Source organism: Hyperolius riggenbachi, chromosome 8 (genome assembly GCF_040937935.1).
Source record: "Hyperolius riggenbachi isolate aHypRig1 chromosome 8, aHypRig1.pri, whole genome shotgun sequence".
NCBI classification, from domain to species: Eukaryota; Metazoa; Chordata; class Amphibia; order Anura; family Hyperoliidae; genus Hyperolius; species Hyperolius riggenbachi.
The window spans coordinates 295,969,370-295,992,885 of NC_090653.1; the positions used below are offsets into that span (position 1 = coordinate 295,969,370).

The 23,516-nt window shown below is 47.7% G+C and overlaps 1 protein-coding gene across 10 annotated transcripts in view; it reads right to left on the minus strand.

Annotated features, from left to right (window-relative positions):
• The window catches only part of EHMT1 (euchromatic histone lysine methyltransferase 1), a 185,417-nt gene that overhangs the window by 112,013 nt on the left and 49,888 nt on the right, over positions 1 to 23,516 (minus strand). For 6 of the 10 annotated variants that reach the window (XM_068249180.1, XM_068249179.1, XM_068249184.1 and 3 more), the window contains exon 2: positions 4,924 to 4,993. In XM_068249180.1, coding sequence (XP_068105281.1) covers positions 4,924 to 4,993 — 70 coding nt within the window. Of the gene's footprint in view, positions 1 to 4,923; positions 4,994 to 7,801; positions 7,867 to 8,982; positions 9,002 to 10,161; positions 10,294 to 10,969; positions 11,072 to 23,516 lie in introns of those variants that run through there. The other 4 variants (XM_068249181.1, XM_068249183.1, XM_068249186.1 and 1 more) reach the window with 4 other exon arrangements.

A 23,516-nucleotide genomic window follows, 5' to 3' on the forward strand; every position in this document is an offset into this window, starting at 1 on the left:
ACCTACTGCCTCTGAGTCATTGCTGCAGATATACAGACTATTCCTACCACCTCTGAGTCATTGCTGCAGGTATACAGACTATTCTTACTGGCTCTGAGTCATTGCTGGAGGTATACAGACTATACCTACCGCCTCTGAGTCATTGCTGGAGGTATACAGACTATTCCTACTGGCTCTGAGTCATTGCTGGAGGTATACAGACTATTCCTACTGGCTCTGAGTCATTGCTGCAGGTATACAGACTATTCCTTCTGCCTCTGAGTCATTGCTGGAGGTATACAGACTATTCTTACTGGCTCTGAGTCATTGCTGGAGGTATACAGACTATACCTACCGCCTCTGAGTCATTGCTGGAGGTATACAGACTATTCCTACTGGCTCTGAGTCATTGCTGGAGGTATACAGACTATTCCTACCGCCTCTGAGTCATTGCTGGAGGTATACAGACTATTCTTACTGCCTCTGAGTCATTGCTGGAGGTATACAGACTATTCTTACTGCCTCTGAGTCATTGCTGGAGGTATACAGACTATTCCTACCACCTCTGAGTCATTGCTGGAGATATACAGACTATACCTAACGCCTCTGAGTCATTGCTGGAGGTATACAGACTATTCCTACCTCCTCTGTGTTATTGTTGGAGGTATACAGACTATTCCTACCCCTCTCTGAGTCATTGCTGGAGGTATACAGACTATTCCTCCTGCCTCTGAGGCATTGCTGTGGGTATACAGACTATTCCTACCACCTCTGAGTCATTGCTGGAGGTATATAGACTATTCCTACCCCCTCTGAGTCATTGCTGGAGGTATACAGACTATTCCTACTGGCTCTGAGTCATTGCTGGAGGTATACAGACTATTCCTACCCCCTCTGAGTCATTGCTGGAGGTATACAGACTATTCTTACTGCCTCTGAGTCATTGCTGGAGGTATACAGACTATTCCTACCCCCTCTGAGTCATTGCTGGAGGTATACAGTCTATTCCTACCACCTCTGAGTCATTGCTGCAGCTATACAGACTATACCTACCGCTTCTGAGTCATTGCTGGAGGTATACAGTCTATTCCTACCACCTCTGAGTCCTTGCTGGAGGTATACAGACTATTCCTACCACCTCTGAGTCATTGCTGGAGGTATACAGACTATTCCTACCACCTCTGAGTCATTGCTGGAGGTATACAGACTATTCCTACCACCTCTGAGTCATTGCTGGAGGTATACAGACTATTCCTACCACCTCTGAGTCATTGCTGGAGGTATACAGACTATTCCTACCACCTCTGAGTCATTGCTGGAGGTATACAGACTATTCCTCCTGCCTCTGAGTCATTGCTGGAGGTATACAGACTATTCCTACTGCCTCTGAGTCATTGCTGGAGGTATACAGACTATTCCTGCCCCCTCTGAGTCATTGCTGGAGGTATACAGACTATTCCTACTGCCTCTGAGTCATTGCTGGAGGTATACAGACTATTCCTACCACCTCTGAGTCATTGCTGGAGGTATACAGACTATTCCTCCTGCCTCTGAGTCATTGCTGGAGGTATACAGACTATTTCAATGTTGAGCACCTATGAGTCTCACCTCTGCTATCCCTTGGCCAGGTAGCAACAGCCGGTGCTCCTCTCCTGCAGGTACACCACCCCTGCAAAGCAACAACTTATCCAATGTGTAGAAGACGGCACTCCACAGGCTCCTAACTTGCGTTTGACTTCTTTATTCGAGCAACAGCACACACTACATGTTACGGGTACTCTGACCCTTCATCAGGTGACACCTGATGAAGGGTCAGAGTACCCGTAACATGTAGTGTGTGTTGTTGCTCGAATAAAGAAGTCAAACGCAAGTTTGGAGCCTGAGGTATACAGACTATACCTACCAGCTCTGAGTCATTGCTGGAGATATACAGACTATTCCTACCGCCTCTGAGTCATTGCTGGAGGTATACAGACTATACCTACCAGCTCTGAGTCATTGCTGGAGATATACAGACTATTCCTACTGCCTCTGAGTCATTGCTGGAGGTATGCAGACTATTCCTACCACCTCTAAGTCATTGCTGGAGGTATACAGACTATTCCTACCGCCTCTGAGTCATTGCTGGAGGTATACAGACTATTCCTACCCCCTCTGAGTCATTGCTGGAGGTATACAGACTATTCCTACCCCCTCTGAGTTATTGCTGGAGGCATGCAGACTATTCCTACCACCTCTGAGTCATTGCTGGAGGTATGCAGACTATTCCTACCGCATCTGAGTCATTGCTGGAGGTATACTGACTATTCCTACCCCCTCTGTGTCATTGCTGCAGGTATACAGACTATTCCTACCGCATCTGAGTCATTGCTGCAGGTATACAGACTATTCCTCCTGCCTCTGAGTCACTGCAGGAGGTATACAGACTATTCCTACCCCCTCTGAGTCATTGCTGGAGGTATACAGACTATTCCTACCATCTCTGAGTCATTGCTGGAGGTATGCAGACTTTCCTACCACCCCTGAGTCATTGCTGGAGAAATACAGACTATTCCTACCACATCTGAGTCATTGCTGGAGGTATGCAGACTATTGCTACCCCCTCTGAGTCATTGCTGCAGGTATACAGACTATTCCTCCTACCTCTGAGTCACTGCAGGAGGTATACAGACTATTCCTATCACATCTGAGTCATTGCTGCAGGTATACAGACTATACCTACCAGCTCTGAGTCATTGCTGGAGGTATACAGACTATTCCTACCAGCTCTGAGTCATTGCTGGAGGTATACAGACTATTCCTACCCCCTCTGAGTAATTGCTGTGGGTATACAGACTATTCCTACTGCCTCTGAGTCATTGCTGGAGGTATACAGACTATTCCTACCCCCTCTGAGTAATTGCTGGAGGTATACAGACTATTCCTACTGCCTCTGAGTCATTGCTGGAGGTATACAGACTATTCCTACTGCCTCTGAGTCAATCCAGTCTGTATGGGTCAACCCTGGCCTCCCACCGTCTGCTTTGAAGTGCGGAAGACGCCGTCTGCAGGTCTGCCCGATTGATTTCATCACAACACGTGACTCATCAGGGGCTCGGACATGCTGCGGCGCGTGTGTGCTCTAAGTCCTGTGATCTGGTGCGCTATTGGCTGGGAGGGACTCTGTCCCCTCCCCTCAAAAAACTTTATTTAAAATTTGCTCTAAAGCGTGGTTACTTATAATTAGGTGCTTGTAACCACGTCTGGTATAAAAATTTGGCATAATATTTTAATAAAAGAGCTAAAATAAGGATATATAAGGATATTTATGATAATTTTATTAAAATGTCATGCCAAATTTTTATACCAGACGTGGTTACAAGCACCTTATTATACGTAACCACGCTTTAGAGCAAATTTTAAATAAAGTTTTTTGAGGGGAAGGGACAGAGTCCCTCCCAGCCAATAGCGCACCAGATCACAGGACTTAGAGCACACACGCGCCGCAGCATGTCCAAGCCCCTGATGAGTTATGTGTTGTGACGAAATCGATCGGGCAGACCTGCAGACGGCGTCTTCCACACTTCAAAGCAGATGGTGGGAGGCCAGGGTTGACCCTATTATACTGTACGTGTGTGCGGGTGTACGTGTGTGCGGGTGTACGTGTGTGCGGGTGTACGTGTGTACGTGTGTGCGGGTGTACGTGTGTGCGGGTGTGCGTGTGTGCGTGTGTACGTGTGTGCGTGTGTACGTGTGTGCGGGTGTACGTGTGTACGGGTGTGCGGGTGTACGTGTGTACGGGTGTGCGGGTGTACGTGTGTGCGGGTGTACATGTGTACGGGTGTACGTGTGTGCGGGTGTACGTGTGTGCGGGTGTACGTGTGTACGTGTGTGCGGGTGTACGTGTGTACGTGTGTGCGGGTGTACGTGTGTGCGGGTGTACGTGTGTGCGTGTGTACGTGTGTGCGGGTGTACGAGTGTACGTGTGTGCGGGTGTACGTGTGTACGTGTGTGCGGGTGTACGTGTGTGCGGGTGTACGGGTGTGCAGGTGTACGTACGTGTGTACGTGCGTACGTGCGTGCGTACGTGTGTGCGTACGTACGTACGTACGTGCGGGGGTGTGCGTGTGTACGGGTGTGGGAGTGTACGGGTGCGTGTGTGTGTACGTGTGTGCGAGTGGGTACGGGTGTGCGAGTGGGTACGGATGTGCACGGGTGTGCGGGCGTACGTGTGTTGTACGGGTGTGCGGGCGTACGTGTGTTGTACGGGTGTGCGTGTGTTGTACGTGTTTGCAGGCGTACGTGTGTTGTACGTGTGTGCGCGCGGGCGTACTTGTGCGCGCGGGCGTACGTGTGCGCGGGAGTACGTGTGTGCGGGTGTACGTGTGTGCGGGTGTACGTGTGTGCCGCAGTACGTGTGTGCCGCAGTACGGGTGTGCGGGTGTACGTGTGTGCACGGGTGTGCGAGTGTACGGGTGTGGGAGTGTACGGGTTTGCGAGTGTGTACGGGTGTGCGGGAGTACGGTTGTGCGGGAGTACGGGTGTGCGTGTGTGTGTGCGAGTGGGTACGGGTGTCCGAGTGTGCACGGGTGTGCGAGTGGGTACGGGTGTGCACGGGTGTACGTACGTGTGTGCGTGTGTACAGGGGTACGTGTGTATGGGTGTACATGTGTGCAGGTGTGCGGGTGTACATGTGTGCAGGTGTACGGGTGTACACGTGTGCAGGTGTACAGGTATGTGTACAGGTGTACGGGAGACACCCCCCCGAGGTTAGCAATCTCCGAGTCCCACGCCCCCCGCAGTACCAGACACATTGCTAGCCTCTCGGCTAGTGACACATCTATGAAGAACTCGGAGGGACCCAATCCCAGCAGGCGGAGCTCCTCCCACACGTGTTCAAGGCTCTATACTTAGTGTGCCTGGAATAAATATTTCAGGAAGAGAAGTGAGACTCTGGTCACTAACCTTCTTCCTTGCTTTTGGAGGATTCTCTCAGCGGGTCGTTCCGAGGCTCTGGCTTGCTCGAGCTCACACACTGGAAGAGAACACACAAACATGGCATCAGCTGTGGTACGTCACATACAGACACGGATATAGCAGATAATGTGATTACTTCCACACATGCCACATACTGGGAGGATCCTCTGATACCACAAGGCCAGAGCAGCGTGGCATCAGCTACAGCACGCCATGTATAGACACGGATATAGCTGATAATGTAATTACTTCCACACGTGCCACGTACAGTCGGGATCCTTGGATACCACGAGGCCGGAGCAGCGGGCATCAGCTACAGTACGCCACGTATAGACACGGATATAGCAGATGATGTGATTACTTCCACACATGCCACGTACGGGGAGGATCCTCTGACACCACAAGGCCGGATCAGCGTGGCATCAGCTATGGTACGTCACGTATAGACACGGATATAGCAGATAATGTGATTACTTCCACACGTGCCACGTACAGGGAGATTCCTCTGATACCACAAGCAGCGTGGCATCAGCTACAGTACGTCACGTATAGACAAGGTTATAGCAGATAACGTCATGATTTTCACACGTGCCACGTACAGGGAGGATCCTCTGATACTACAAGGCCGGGGCAGCGTGGCATCAGCTATGGTACGCCACGTATAGACATGGATACAGCAGATAACGTAATGATTTTCACACATGTCCTGTATGGGGAGGCTCTCTGGCAGGTTCTCTTCTATCTGTAGAGCTGTGGGAAGCAGCGGCGGTGCATGACGCGCCCGGAGGACTGTATGATAATTACATAGTTATCGCAGGCTGCAGGCTACATCGCTTAGCATTACATCCGACGTGCACAGCCAGCTTCCCACGTTAATTGATTCGCTATCCGCCTTCTAAATATTGCAACTTATCCTATTCCCCTGATTGTATTCCGATGGCTGGGATTGAATAACGGCCAGGCCTGACCTCTCCTCCCGATTCTATTGGAGCGCTATGTGTTCATGGCACACCGAGGAATATGGATGTGTAATAACTTCCTAAAAGTTCATTATCATTTGGTGCTAATTTCTCTAGTGCTCATATGAAATCTCTCAGCACGACTAAACCCGGGTACACATAGCCAATATCGATTGGCCAATAACTGAACCTCCATGTAGATTCTGCATACTATGAACAGAGTGTCCGGGTAAGCTCTCATACTACTACATACATGGAAGTGGTAAGCTTGGCCAATCAGAATTGGATGTGTGTAGCAGGCTTTAGAGCGTAAGATGATTTTGTATTCGGTCGCTTTTGAGGACACCCATGTTCTGCCCACAGGTGCTGCGTCAGCGTGGATCTATTCATCGGAGAATTACCTGCCACAGTTATTAACCACTACAGTATATCTACGTCCTCTGTGACTTCATCAAAGCCACGAGTCAGTAGATATACGTCTTGTAGCAGAAGCAGCGCTGTGCAGGATTGGGCTTGCTCCTGTGCACATTTCTGGCACTATCTGATGCAGCACTAATTGGTGAATGGGAATATAGGTTTCCTGAGCCAATAAGATTGCTTTTTACCATTGAAAATACTTTTATTTTCTCAGTTCATAGTGAAAAATACGCACCGTAGCATTATTTCAGAATCAAATACTTTCACCATAAATTGTGATAGGAAAGTAATTAAAGTTTTGTGATAAATGGTAGAAATAGCCAATATATCTATATCTATCTATCTATTTTTTTTTATCTACAGTAGCGCTTTTTATTTTTAAACTGGAATTGGTGAAACTGAGAAATAACGTGTTTTTTTTTCAATTTTTTCCTCTTTTTCCTATTAAAATGCATAGAAAACATACAATGAGAGCCTAGTTAGTCTTGAAATGTCAAAACTGCTCTGGTCCATAATGGGGAAACAGTGTATGGATTCAAAGTGGTTAATATGTCACAGAACAGAAACTTATGGTGCAAAGTGTATTCTCGGAGGGAGGCTGCACTGTACAGTAACCATGTGACATACACTATCGCTCCAACACTGCCAAATGCCAGGTATGTCCAACCCGCAAGTACAGCAGTCAGTGAGCCGCCTGGATTAGGGGCAGTCGGTACAGAGAGCGGTTACCAGTTCTCACGCCAGCTGCCCACAGATGCCCCCGAAATTGGCAACAGCCAACAGGGAGAAGTGGTGAAGTCACCGCCTGTCAGTTGTCCATGGAAACAAAAAGCAAAGTAACTGACAAACTAAAAAGTGGGTACATAAGGGCCCATACACGTTAGATGAAACTGATGACGACCGTCTCTGCCGAGAATACAGCATAATAATTCCTATATTTGCACAGCGCTTTTCTCCTGTCGGACTCAAAGCGCTTGTGAGGCAGCCACTAGAGCGCACTCAGTAGGCAGTAGCAGTGTCAGGGAGTCTTGCCCAAGAACTCATTACAGAATTGGTTCAGCTTACTGAATAGTAAGAGCCGAGACTTGAACCCAGGTCTCCAGCGTCAGAGCCCTTAAAGTGTACCTGAGACGACAAAAAGAAAAGATTTGATACTTGCCCGGATCTTCCTCCAGCCCCATGAGCACCGATACATCCCTTGCTGTCCTCCGGCTATCTGTCCTGTCCTGGTAATCTGGAATGTGAGCTGGGCATGCTCAGAAGAGCCCGAGTGCTGCGCCTGTGCCAGATTACCGGGACCGATACCAGGCGAACGGAGGCACATGGAAGGATGGCGAGTGGTGCTTATAGGGCTGGAGGAAGCCCCGGGCAAGTATCAAACCTTTTCTTTTTGTCGTCTCTGGTTTCACTATCGTGAAAATCTTAACATTTATAATATAGGTAGTACATTTCTCCCAGAGTAAAATGAGCCATACATTGCTGTCACTTACAGTAAGTAGTAGAAATCTGACAGAACTAACAGGTTTTCGACTAGCCCATCTCCTCATGGGGGATTCTCTTGGTTTTATTTTCAAAAGCACTTAGTGAATGGCAGTTGGTCCATCCAACTGTCACAAAAGTGTGCAGCGAGCAGGGAGGCTGGCCAGCATCTTTGTATAAATCGTTTTCAGGGAATGTCTTAAACAATAAAGGCCATCATGTTGAGAATCCCCCATGAAGAGATGAACCAAAACCTGTCAGTTCTGTCAGATTACACTATCCAGCCACTACTAACTACTGTAGTGGCTGGATAGTGTAATGGTTAAGGGCTCTGCCTCTGACACAGGAGACCTGGGTTCAAATCTCGGCTCTGTCTGTTCAGTAAGCCAGCACTAATTCAGTAGGAGACCTTGGACAAGTCTCCCTAACACTGCTACTGCCTATAGAGCGCACCCTAGTGGCTGCAGCTCTGGCGCTTTGAGTCCACCAGGAGAAAAGCGCGATATAAATGTTCTGTGTTTGTTTGTACCGTAAGTGAAAGCAACATAGGAGAAAAGTAATTTAGGGCTCATTTTTACTCTGGAACAGATCTACTTGATATTTGTATGAGTTTACAAGCATTTTAACTGTTACAAGTTTTTGCAATAGAGGTCCTTTAACCATTACACTATCCAGCCACTGCTGCATACAACAAATGTAATATAGTCCCATATAAACACCAAATTAGTATATAATCCATTAAAAGCGATGGCAAATGCTTGGAAATGGTTTAGAAGCAATTCCCATGTGCTTCTACTAAATAGATCTGTGTCAAAGGTGTTCACAAGGGGTACAGACCAATAAAACGCTGAGTAACACCGGTGTAGACTATGACACACTTGTTATAAAGTGTAAACCTGGGACATCAATGCTGCAAACACAATAAAAGGCACACTGAGCCAACAAAACATCCAGCCCCTCACAGGTCAGCTGACTGCAGACATGAAAACAATCCATGCAAATCTAGCCTAACAACCCTATAATGTAACCAAGCCCACCAGAGAGCAGCCCGCCTTATCAGATCCCTCTCCAATACAGGCCACCATCAGCAGGCAGCCCAACCCCCTCCTCGCTAAGACATGTCTGACAGCCAAGACCCAACAAAAGCCAACTGCACATCACTGTCATGCTTCATAATAAAAGTCCTCACTACCTTCCTCCCCCTGAGCCAGGCGTACTCAGTCCTCCTCGGCCAGGGTTCACCACCGGCGACCAACAAAGAGGTGGCCTCTGTTATGGGTCTTCCAAGCAGAAGGACACAGAAGCCTTGAGGCTGCCTTCCCCGTAGACGAGCCTCGTGTTCTCATACAATGTAGAGAGGAAGTCACAAGAAGACAATACTACCGAGGAGGCTGCAACCATGCATCAATATCCACACACTTGTTGACACAGTTTAACCCAGAATCTCCTACAACTAATCCGAGGAGATGGATGTCAGAGCTCCGGTCAGCTTCAGAAAGGCACAGGATCTAGATTTCCTGCTCAGAGTGCAAAATAAAGAGTAGAGAACGCTGGAGAAATAGCAATATGTACATAAATCAGGAATCCCTTCTCAGCAATCCATGACGTGAGAAAAGGACGCGTTGGAGCCCTAAAGCTTTAGCAATATATTCAGTGCAACCCCCAAAGTCAAAGCTAAAAAATCAACTGTGATATTCGTAATGTAAAATCAACAATCAATATCCAATGTTTGCAATCCATAGATTAGCTGCACACCACCAATGAGTCATGGACTCCATGCTATAAAGCAAAATACCATTAGCCAAGGTTCAAACCCTGATAGCCATAGAGCAAAGGCCAGCCAAGGTCAAAACCCTGATAGCCATGGAGCAAAGGCCAGCCAAGGTCAAAACCCTGATAGCCATAGAGCAAAGGCCAGCCTAGGTCAAAACCCTGATAGCCATAGAGCTAATGTCAACCAAGGTTCAAACTTTGATAGCCAGAGAGCAAAGGTCAGCCAAGGTTTAAACCCTAAAGGACGAGAGCTAAGGGCATCCAAAGTCCAGACCCCGATGGTCAGAGAGCAAGGGCCAGCCATGGTGCAAACTGATGGCCAGAGAGCAAGGGCCAGCCAAGGTCCAATCCCTGAAGGCTGAGTGCAAAGGTCAGCCAAGGTCTGAACTTTGATGGCCAGAGAGCAAAGGTCAACTCTTAGTATTTACAAGAGAGAGATGAGGGTGTGGGCTGGTGATGAGGAAGAGGGGGATAGAGATGAGGAAGAGGGGGATAGAGATGAGGAAGAGGGGGATAGAGATGAGGAAGAGGGGAGAAAGGGAGAGACACACAAAAAAGGAGAGAAACACAAGCTGCACACACGCATGAAGACTCTCACCCGCCAGAATCAGGAGTAGATCCTTCGGGTGACAGTTCAGGGCCAAATGATGTATAGCCTCCCTGATGCATAGGTGGAGTGCGTCATCGTGTCTGCCGGGCGTATGGCTCCCCTCCTTACCTCTCCCGCAGGAAGTCCGCCCCGCCGTGCAACACATCATTCTCCCCCATCCATATGTGTTACCTTTCCACCCTGGTTATGGATGATACACAATGTAGGTGTGACTGAGGTGCACTAGCTATGGTGACATTACCACAGATGTGCGAGAAACACTCCAGAATTACAGGGAGGACAGATGCCATCATAAGGCTCAACACACATCATGAAAGGAGGGTGACATGTCAGAGACCTTCCACTCTCCACATCACTCTGCTGAGGGCCCATATACATCCATACATATACACACACACACAGCAGGGTGATATGTCAGAGGCCTTCCACTCTTTACACCCATCTGCAGTCTACATCCACTGATCAATGTACTCTGCTGAGGGTCCATATACACACACACACACACACACACACACACACCCTGTACATACACACTGTACACACACACTGTACACACACACACACACACACACTATACACACACACACTATACACACACACACACACACACACTATACACACACACACACACTGTACACACACACACACACACACACACACTGTACACACACACACACACACACACACACACACACACACACACACACACACACACACACACACTAAACTGGCCTCCAGCAACTACAAGCTAGGAACAAGTAGACAGCCTGGGATGAGCCCTACACACTGTTCCCACCTAGGCCTCCAAGCCTTCCACAAAGGATACAGCTAGAGAGGAAACATCATGGCCCCCAGGTATAAAAACACAGGCTTCGGCCTAGTCAGCCAGTCCCTGAAGTCTTCTGTCATTAATGTCATGCCTGGCCCTTTATTCCTGAGGATTGCAAAGAATTAGATCATCAACCACCTCCCCCTACAGGCCTGTTCTGAGCATGCTCCACACACACTCACTGCCATTTCCCTCCTCTGCAAACCCCGGCCATGTTCCAACCACTTCAACCAGCTCCTAACCTGCAAACAATGACTGTCACAACAAACTGCAGAGCTGGATGCAACATCTCCAACATGACCTACTTCTCTGCTGCTCTGACTTACTGCAGCCAGGCTATACTGTCACTACAGGATCTACAGCTCCCCACCCAAACTGTGACAGGATCCACAATCTACTGTCACTACATGATCTAAAACTCCCCACCCAAACTGTGACAGGATCCACAATCTACTGTCACTACATGATCTCCGCACCCAAACTGTGACAGGATCCACAATCTACTGTCACTACATGATCTACAACTCCCCACCCAAACTGTGACAGGATCCACAATCTACTGTCACTACATGATCTAAAACTCCCCACCCAAACTGTGACAGGATCCACAATCTACTGTCACTACATGATCTAAAACTCCCCACCCAAACTGTGACAGGATCCACAATCTACTGTCACTACATGATCTAAAACTCCCCACCCAAACTGTGACAGGATCCACAATCTACTGTCACTACAGGATCTACATCTCCCCACCCAAACTGTGACAGGATCCACAATCTACTGTCACTACATAATCTACAGCTCCCACCAAAACTGTGACAGGATCCACAATCTACTGTCACTACATGATCTACATCTCCCCACCCAAACTGTGACAGGATCCACAATCTACTGTCACTACATGATCTACATCTCCCCACCCAAACTGTGACAGGATCCACAATCTACTGTCACTACATAATCTACAGCTCCCACCAAAACTGTGACAGGATCCACAATCTACTGTCACTACATGATCTACATCTCCCCACCCAAACTGTGACAGGATCCACAATCTACTGTCACTACATGATCTACATCTCCCCACCCAAACTGTGACAGGATCCACAATCTACTGTCACTACATGATCTACATCTCCCCACCCAAACTGTGACAGGATCCACAATCTACTGTCACTACATGATCTACATCTCCCCACCCAAACTGAGACAGGATCCACAATCTACTGTCACTACATGATCTCCCCACCCAAACTGTGACAGGATCCACAATCTACCGTCACCACATGATCTCCCCACCCAAACTGTGACAGGATCCACAATCTACTGTCACTACATGATCTACATCTCCCCACCCAAACTGTGACAGGATCCACAATCTACTGTCACTACATGATCTACATCTCCCCACCCAAACTGTGACAGGATCCACAATCTACTGTCACTACATGATCTACATCTCCCCACCCAAACTGTGACAGGATCCACAATCTACTGTCACTACATAATCTACAGCTCCCACCAAAACTGTGACAGGATCCACAATCTACTGTCACTACAGGATCTACAGCTCCCCACCCAAACTGTGACAGGATCCACAATCTACTGTCACTACATGATCTACATCTCCCCACCCAAACTGTGACAGGATCCACAATCTACTGTCACTACATGATCAACTCCCCACCCAAACTGTGACAGGATCCACAATCTACTGTCACTACATAATCTACAGCTCCCACCAAAACTGTGACAGGATTCACAATCTACCGTCACTACATGATCTCCCCACCCAAACTGTGACAAGATCTACTCCTTACTGTCACCACATGATCTCCCCACCCCAAACTGAGACAGGATCCACAATCTACTGTCACTACATGATCTACATCTCCCCACCCAAACTGTGACAGAATCCAAAATCTACTGTCACCACATGATCTACAACTCCCCACCCAAACTGTGACAGGATCCACAATCTGCTGTCACTACATGATCTCCCCACCCAAACTGTGACAGGATCCACAATCTACTGTCACTACATAATCTACAGCTCCCACCAAAACTGTGACAGGATCCACAATCTGCTGTCACTACATGATCTCCCCACCCAAACTGTGACAGGATCCACAATCTACCGTCACCACATGATCTACATCTCCCCACCCAAACTGTGACAGGATCCACAATCTACTGTCACTACATGATCTACAACTCCCCACCCAAACTGTGACAGGATCCACAATCTACTGTCACTACATGATCTACAACTCCCCACCCAAACTGTGACAGGATCCACAATCTACTGTCACTACATGATCTACAACTCCCCACCCAAACTGTGACAGGATCCACAATCTGCTGTCACTACATGATCTCCCCACCCAAACTGTGACAGGATCCACAATCTACTGTCACTACATGATCTACAACTCCCCACCCAAACTGTGACAGGATCCACAATCTACTGTCACTACATGATCTCCCCACCCAAACTGTGACAGGAACTACTCCTTACTGTCACTACATGATCTACAGCCCCCCCCCAAACTGTGACAGGATCCCCAATCTACTGTCACTACATGATCTACATCTCCCCACCCAAACTGTGACAGGATCCACAATCTACTGTCACTACATGATCTACAACTCCCCACCCAAACTGTGACAGGATCCACAATCTGCTGTCACTACATGATCTCCCCACCCAAACTGTGACAGGATCCACAATCTACTGTCACTACATGATCTACAACTCCCCACCCAAACTGTGACAGGATCCACAATCTACTGTCACTACATGATCTCCCCACCCAAACTGTGACAGGAACTACTCCTTACTGTCACTACATGATCTACAGCTCCCCCCCCAAACTGTGACAGGATCCCCAATCTACTGTCACTACATGATCAACAGCTCCCCACCCAAACTGTGACAGGATCCACAATCTACCGTCACTACATGATCTCCCCACCCAAACTGTGACAGGAACTACTCCTTACTGTCACTTCATGATCTACAGCTCCCCCCCCAAACTGTGACAGGATCCACAATCTACTGTCACTACATTATCAACAGCTCCCCACCCAAACTGTGACAGGATCCACAATCTACTGTCACTACATGATCTACATCTCCCCACCCAAACTGTGACAGGATCCACAATCTACCGTCACTACATGATCTACATCTCCCCACCCAAACTGTGACAGGATCCACAATCTACCGTCACTACATGATCTACATCTCCCCACCCAAACTGAGACAGGATCCACAATCTACTGTCACTACATGATCTCCCCACCCAAACTGTGACAGGATCCACAATCTACTGTCACTACATGATCTCCCCACCCAAACTGTGACAGGATCCACAATCTACTGTCACTACATGATCTCCCCACCCAAACTGTGACAGGATCCACAATCTACTGTCACTACATGATCTCCCCACCCAAACTGTGACAGGATCCACAATCTACTGTCACTACATGATCTACATCTCCCCACCCAAACTGTGACAGGATCCACAATCTACTGTCACCACATGCTCTCCCCACCCAAACTGTGACAGGATCCACAATCTACTGTCACTACATGATCTACATCTCCCCACCCAAACTGTGACAGGATCCACAATCTACTGTCACTACATGATCTACATCTCCCCACCCAAACTGTGACAGGATCTACAATCTACTACTTACTGTCACCACATGATCTACAGCTCCCCACCCCAAACTGTGACAGGATCTACTCCTTACTGTCACTACATGATCTCCCCACCCAAACTGTGACAGGATCTACAATCTACTGTCACTACATGATCTCCCCACCCAAACTGTGACAGGATCCACAATCTACTGTCACCACATGATCTCCCCACCCAAACTGTGACAGGATCCACAATCTGCTGTCACTACATGATCTACAGCTCCCACCAAACTGTGACAGGATCCACAATCTACTGTCACTACATGATCTCCCCACCCAAACGGTGACAGGATCCACAATCTACTGTCACTACATGATCTACAGCTCCCCACCCAAACTGTGACAGGAACCACAATCTACCGTCACTACATGATCTACATCTCCCCACCCAAACTGTGACAGGATCCACAATCTACTCCTTACGGTCACTACATGATCTACAGCTCCCCACCCAAACTGTGACAGGATCCACAATCTACTGTCACTACATGATCTACATCTCCCCACCCAAACTGTGACAGGATACACAATCTACTGTCACTACATGATCTACAACTCCCCACCCAAACTGTAACAGGATCCACAATCTACCGTCACTACATGATCTACAACACCCCACCCAAACTGTGACAGGATCCACAATCTACTGTCACTACATGATCTACAACTCCCCACCCAAACTGTGACAGGATCTACTCCTTACTGTCACCACATGATCCATCTCCAGGGCTGCACGGCACCCACCCAAACTGTGACAGGATCCAGAATCCAGCCCAGAGAGTGCGAGACAAGCATGAGGTTCTCATATGGACAACTTAGGAGATGGACTCGTCCTGAGTAGAGCCAGAACTTCAGGCACAGAAGGCGGACGTTACAGATGATGGGCATCAATCATTATCCTTTCAATAGTCTTGTGCAATGTTCTAGTCCAGCCCACAGGAGATTTACATGGTAGAACATAAGAAACCACTAAGTCTGAATCCAGAGTCCATCTCTACCGCATACATGCAGGGATGTCACGGGTTGTGCCCAAATTCTCAGATACGATTAATAACGCTCATATCCTACAGGTTTAACAATAGCGCACGTGTTATACACACACATGAAGATTCCAGTCTTCTCAGTTATTTAGTAGAGCCTCATAAGGACTGGTTCAGAAGGACAGCTACTGATTGATGCCTTTCAATCGTGATCAATCGCAACAAATCGCGAGTGGTTTTTCGTGAAGTGTTTGAACGCGTTTCAGAGGTTTTTTTGCATGTAGTAAATGTGAAAACTGCTGAAAGCGTTTAGAGTAGAATAGCAGGAAAAGGTTTCGTCACAAGCAGGGCAGATGACAGCGATCACTTTGAGACGCTGCACACGAGGCATCTCCTGTGGCGAATGCACAAACGCTGTCACCTTTGTCTGACGAATCACTTCCACTTATTCCAATGGAGAAGCGGGTGATCTATTTTCAGGCAGGGATCACACTTGTCTTTCAGTTTTCCGTGTGCGTTTTTCTGCATACTTTTTCTGCACACCAAATGTGTTTCTATGCAGGAAAACGCGCACGTTTTTTCACAGCAGCTGATGGAATTGATAGAGAAAACTGTCAAAATGTGGAGAGTGTCAGGTTTTTTTCTGCACGCAAACACATTAAGTGTGACCTAGGCCGTTGATTAACATGAGTTCTCAGTCTTTCTGTGCAGAAAACACCAATAAAAACTGTCAAGCGTGTCCCCTGCATCAAACTCTGCGTTCAGCGGCCGGGGAAAAAAGCATTGCGTTTCCGTCCGTGTGAACCGGCCACAACTTTATTCCCATAACCCTTCGGGAGAGCCGCTGTACAGCGAGGCGTGTGTGGCTTTTCCTCTGGGCATGAGCAGAGCGTTCTCCTGGGCATGTGCAGACGTACTCGCCCACGACGCAGCCAGGAGAATAGGTGCAGAGCGTCCCTACGTGGTGGGCTCTACGGGGGTCCGGGAAGTCTGTGGACCGATCACACGCTACTGAGGCAAGTACCTAATGCCTACACACGATGAGATTTTCTGGCAGACCTCTTGTCAGATCGATTTTTTCCAGCATTTCCTATCTGCCTTCGATGGGAAATCAGATCAGACCTGCTGGAAATAATTGATCTGGCAAGGAATCTGCCAGAAAATATCATTGTATGTATTAGGCATAACACTTCATTACGTCAGGTTCCAATTGTCATCACATTGCAGAGTTATTCTATATCCATATTCCTTCCCAAGAGGCAGAGGTAATCCCACCCTCCAGCAAAGACAAGAAAGTGATTATATGGAGGAAGGAGAGAGGTGGTCTCCTGGGGATGCCATTATTTGCATGAAGACCGCCTGGGGGGAGCCGCATCCCTGGAGACAACTATGCAAATAGCTGTTCCATTTCCAGCAGTGCTCAGAGCTCTCCGCATAACTGGAGAGAAATTCACATGAAAGGGAACAGCCAGGTGTCAGCGTTACAATGCAATCAGCGGCTTCATCCCAACATACGCAGGGCTCCAAGACTGGACAATACACCGGCCCTGGCGGCATCCTCACGCAGCTCAATTACAACCATAATGCAGGGAATACACAATACAATAACATCTCTATAGCGCTTTTCTCCCATAGGACTCAAAGCGCTTAGGCTCTTCTCAGATTCAGTAATTGGTAGGATGAAGTATTCACACAACAAAAGTTATATTTCTGCAAATGCCAAACTGAACAGGTGGGTTTTCAGTCTGGATTTAAACACGTCCAGGGATGGAGCTGTCCTGATCTGCTGAGGTAAGGAGTTCCATAACGTAGGGGCAGCATGACAGAAGGCTCTAGGACCAAAAGTTTCCAGGTGGAATCTGGGTATGACTAGATTATTAGAACCTGTGGATCTGAGAATGCGGGGATTGCTACGCAGCTGCAACATTTCTTTCATGTATCCAGGGCCCAGATTATGTAGTGATTTAACCTGCTGAGCGGTCTGGACGAGCTCAGCTCGTCCAACACCGCCAGAGGCTGCCGCTCAGGCCCTGCTGGGCCGATTTTAGTCAAATAAAAAGCAGCACACGCAGCCGGCACTTTGCCAGCCGCGTGTGCTGCCTGATCGCCGCCGCTCTGCGGCGATCCGCCGCGAGCAGCGGCGAAAGAGGGTCCCCCCAGCCGCCTGAGCCCAGCGTAGCCGGAACAAAAAGTTCCGGCCAGCGCTAAGGGCTGGATCGGAGGCGGCTGACGTCAGGACGTCGGCTGACGTCGATGACGTCACTCCGCTCGTCGCTATGGCGACGATATAAGCAAAACAAGGAAGGCCGCTCATTGCGGCCTTCCTTGTTTATTCTGGGCGCCGGAGGCGATCGGAAGATCGCCTCCGGAGCGCCCTCTAGTGGGCTTTCATGCAGCCAACTTTCAGTTGGCTGCATGAAATAGTTTTTTTTTTATTTAAAAAAAACCCTCCCGCAGCCACCCTGGCGATTTAATCAGAACGCCAGGGTGGTTAAATGTCAGTAGGCCACCAGAGCCCCTCTGGCAGAGAAACGGCTTGATAGACCATTTCCGACATGTCTGATCTGATTTCAATCGTTTTTTTCTTATTTTCTAAGAGAACTGAATGAAAATCGATCAGAAAAACGATCGGAAAAATTATTGGAAAGATTGCCAAGTAAAAAAAAAAACCTCACTGTGTATTCCCAGCATAACGGCCACAGGTAATACTTCATCTCCTCTCCCTACAACCAGGCAGCTCAAAGCTCTGACATAACCGCTGCAATATCGACAGATAAACAGGCCTCCAATCTACTGACCCCCCCCTCGCAGACATGGAACAGACAAACACACCACCGATCTACTGACCCCCCTCGCAGACATGGAACAGACAAACACACCACCGATCTACTGACCCCCCTCGCAGACATGGAACAGACAAACACACCACCGATCTACTGAACCCCCCTCGCAGACATGGAACCGATAAACACACCACCGATCTACTGAACCCCCCTCGCAGACATGGAACAGACAAACACACCACCGATCTACTGACCCCCCTCGCAGACATGGAACAGACAAACACACCACCGATCTACTGACCCCCCTCGCAGACATGGAACAGACAAACACACCACCGATCTACTGAACCCCCCTCGCAGACATGGAACAGACAAACACACCACCGATCTACTGAACCCCCCTCGCAGACATGGAACCGATAAACACACCACCGATCTACTGAACCCCCCTCGCAGACATGGAACCGATAAACACACCACCGATCTACTGAACCCCCCTCGCAGACATGGAACCGATAAACACACCACCGATCTACTGAACCCCCTCGCAGACATGGAACAGACAAACACACCACCGATCTACTGACCCCCCTCGCAGACATGGAACAGACAAACACACCACCGATCTACTGAACCCCCCTCGCAGACATGGAACCGATAAACACACCACCGATCTACTGAGCCCCCCACACTGCTGATCGATCGCACGTCTTCAGGGGCAGCTGGAGATCCCCATGACAACAAGCTTGGACATTCGAGGTGACATGATGAGATAGACGTGTATGTACAGTGCCTAGCACACACATAACTAGGCCGTGTTCCTTTTTTTCCCCTCAGCTTGAAACAGTTAAAAATCAGGTATGCAAGTAGCAGTTTCTGTCTGGGTCGCGTAACCCTCACTAATAAGGAATTGCAGTCATAAAACACTTTCCTGACAGTAAATAGCTTCTAAGAGCAGGAAAGAGATAACAAGAATCATTAGTTCACAGATTTTAGCATAGAGAAGAGGGAATGAAACAGTAAAAAACTTAAAAAGTAGATTTAAATATATAATAAAACTGTGGGATAACTTTAAAAAAAAATAATCATTTTTAGAAGGAGGAGGACAGATGCAATTGTTTATCTCATTAGTTAATTTTCACCTCGGATGAGCTTTAAAGCTGGATTGTAACCATAAAAATCTAATTTCAACAGCAACTGGTCTGAGTGTATTAAGTGATAAAGGTGCTAATCCTGCATTCACAACTTTTTCTGCTGTTATGGTTTGGAGTTATTACATACTATAGGAGCACTGGCCCTAGTGCCAAACGGTTGCATGCTGGGAGTTCTTTTTATCTATAATATATTCCTCCTCTTCCATTTATTTCCCTGCCTAGCTGCTTATCAGAAACACCCTCTGATCACTTGTGTTTACAAGCAAGGCTGAGGTGACTCAGTGATTGGAGAATGAGAAAGTGTAGTTCCTAGTATACACCTCAGTGGGAGTGTCTGAAGACTCTGGGAGGAGGACAGCTAATGAATACACAATGAGCAAGAGAAGGGAGGGGGGAAAACAAAAGTCAGGGAGGATATGATGTCAGTATTAGCTTGGCAAGATGGCCACTGCCTAGAATAGGATTTTCTGCTTTTCCTTTATAAAATTCACAGGAATCATTACGTGGATAGCACAATGCATCTGTTATGTAAGTAGAAGTAGTAGTAGTATTTATCTACTTATATATGTGGTTTTTATTTCTAGGTTAGCATAGGTGTCGCTTGTCCTTTAAGGAAACTCACAAGAGATCTGTGACTTTGCAGACTGACAACAGTGACCCAATCCAGCCAGAAACACAACAATCACTTATAGGCAGTGTCACAGCATAACCAACCCGATACAGCTTCAGCCTGCTCAGAGGAGATCTGTGACCTGCCAGACTGACAACACCACCTAAACAAACATATACAAACAACAAAATCAACTCCAATCCACAACAAGAACTTCTATTCACATCTAAAGGAAGATCTCCAGTCAGCATTTGTTCTGAAATGACCCAGAGCTGAGAGGAGTTCAGGTTCCACACCTAGGTCTGCTGGAAGATCCATGCCAAGGCCACCCTCTCTGCCACCACCTCCCCCTGGCCTGGCCACAGCAGATTACTGGAAACACAAAGAGAAGACAAGATGGCCGACAGACGAGCTATACCTGACCCAGACAGGAATCTCAGAACAGGCCGAGTGCAGCATCTGAGGGATGGAGCTCCCTCTACTGATCAAGCATGGAGCATGGAATCCATTTCACAAACATCAGCAGCTTCCTTCTCAGTCACCGCTCACCTCATGCCTGGGCTTCATCAAAGCAGACCTCTCATGCAACAACCGATCCACACCAGACTTCACCTGGAATTACCAATCCACACCAGGCTTCACCTGGAATTACCAATCCACACCAGACCTCTCATGCAATAACCGATCCACACCAGACTTCACACGGAATTACCAATCCACACCAGACCTCTCATGCAATAACCGATCCACACCAGACTTCACACGGAATTACCAATCCACACCAGACCTCTCATGCAATAACCGATCCACACCAGACTTCACCTGGAATTACCAATCCACACCAGACTTCACATGGAATTACCAATCCACACCAGACTTCACATGGAATTACCAATCCACACCAGGCCTCTCATGCAACAACCGATCCACACAAGGCCTCTCATGCAATAACCGATACACACCAGACCTCTCATGGAATAACCAATCCACACCAGGCCTCTCATGCAATAACCGCACCAGACCTTTCATGCAATAACCGATCCACACCAGACTTCACATGGAATTACCAATCCACACCAGGCCTCTCATGCAATAACCGATCCACACCAGACTTCACCTGGAATTACCAATCCACACCAGACCTCTCATGCAATAACCGATCCACACCAGACTTCTCATGCAATAACCACACTAGGCCTCTCATGCAATAACCACACCAGGTCTCTCATGCAATAACCGATCCACACCAGACCTGAGGAAAATCTACAGACTGTCCTAAAATAATCACCCGAATGCAACAATGTGCAGAAGCATCCGCAGGATACTCACACCGGTCACAATCATGTACTGTCTACCTTACAGTGCAGACCTTACTATATACAGTCTTCATGCTGGATATAGAGGTCCTCCTCTGGCATCATAACACTGAGGTCATCACTGCTTCTAGAGACATGACAGGGGTACAGCTAGGGGAGCCATAGCCAATATGCCGTATATAGAGGCCTCATCGGACATTATCATCACACTATGAGGTCATCACTGCTTCTAGAGACATGACACGGGTACAGCTAGGGGATCCATGGCCAACATGCCGTATATAGAGGTCCTCCTCTTAAGTGAAATGAGGGGCAACACGCTTGATATAAAGTTTTCTCTCTCCCCACGCTGCCATGTTTTAAACCTGTTTTCAAGAGGTACACAAGTGCTGACCCTTGTCTTGTGGAGTCCAGGCCTGACCACCAGAGGAAGCTGCACTATATTATAGGCTGATAGTGTATTATATGTATTATAGATATAGTCAGATACCACAGGACACCTTCACAGGTCTTGTGGGGTCCAGGCCTGACCACCAGGGGGAGCTGCACTATATTATAGGCTGATAGTGTATTATATGTATTATAGATATATACTGTAGTCAGATACCACAGGACACCCTCACAGGTCTTGTGGATCCAGGCCTGACCACCAGGGGGAGCTGCACTATATTATAGGCTGATAGTGTATTATATGTATTATAGATATATAGTCAGATACCACAGGACACCTTCACAGGTCTTGTGGAATCCAGGCCTGACCACCAGGGGGAGCTGCACTATATTATAGGCTGATAGTGTATTATATGTATTATAGATATATAGTCAGATACCACAGGACACCTTCACAGGTCTTGTGGAGTCCAGGCCTGACCACCAGGGGGAGCTGCGCTATATTATAGGCTGATAGTGTATTATATGTATTATAGATATAGTCAGATACCACAGGACACCTTCACAGGTCTTGTGGGGTCCAGGCCTGACCACCAGGGGGAGCTGCACTATATTATAGGCTGATAGTGTATTATATGTATTATAGATATATACTGTAGTCAGATACCACAGGACACCCTCACAGGTCTTGTGGATCCAGGCCTGACCACCAGGGGGAGCTGCACTATATTATAGGCTGATAGTGTATTATATGTATTATAGATATATAGTCAGATACCACAGGACACCTTCACAGGTCTTGTGGAATCCAGGCCTGACCACCAGGGGGAGCTGCACTATATTATAGGCTGATAGTGTATTATATGTATTATAGATATATAGTCAGATACCACAGGACACCTTCACAGGTCTTGTGGAGTCCAGGCCTGACCACCAGGGGGAGCTGCGCTATATTATAGGCTGATAGTGTATTATATGTATTATAGATACATAGTCAGATACCACAGGACCCCTTCACAGGTCTTGTGGAGTCCAGGTCTGACCACCAGGGGGAGCTGCACTATATTATGGGCTGATAGTGTATTATATGTATTATAGATATATAGTCAGATACCACAGGACACCTTCACAGGTCATGTGGAGTCCAGGCCTGACCAGCAGGGGGAGCTGCACTATATTATAGGCTGATAGTGTATTATATGTATTATATATAGTCAGATACCACAGGACACCTTCACAGGACTTGTGGAGTCCAGGCCTGACCAGCAGGGGGAGCTGCACTATATTATAGGCTGATAGTGTATTATATGTATTATAGATATATAGTCAGATACCACAGGACACCTTCACAGGTCTTGTGGAGTCCAGGCCTGACCACCAGGGGAAGCTGCGCTATATTATAGGCTGATAGTGTATTATAGATATATAGTCAGATACCACAGGACACCTTCACAGGTCTTGTGGAGTCCAGGCCTGACCAGCAGGGGGAGCTGCACTATATTATAGGCTGATAGTGTATTATATGTATTATAGATATATAGTCAGATACCACAGGACACCTTC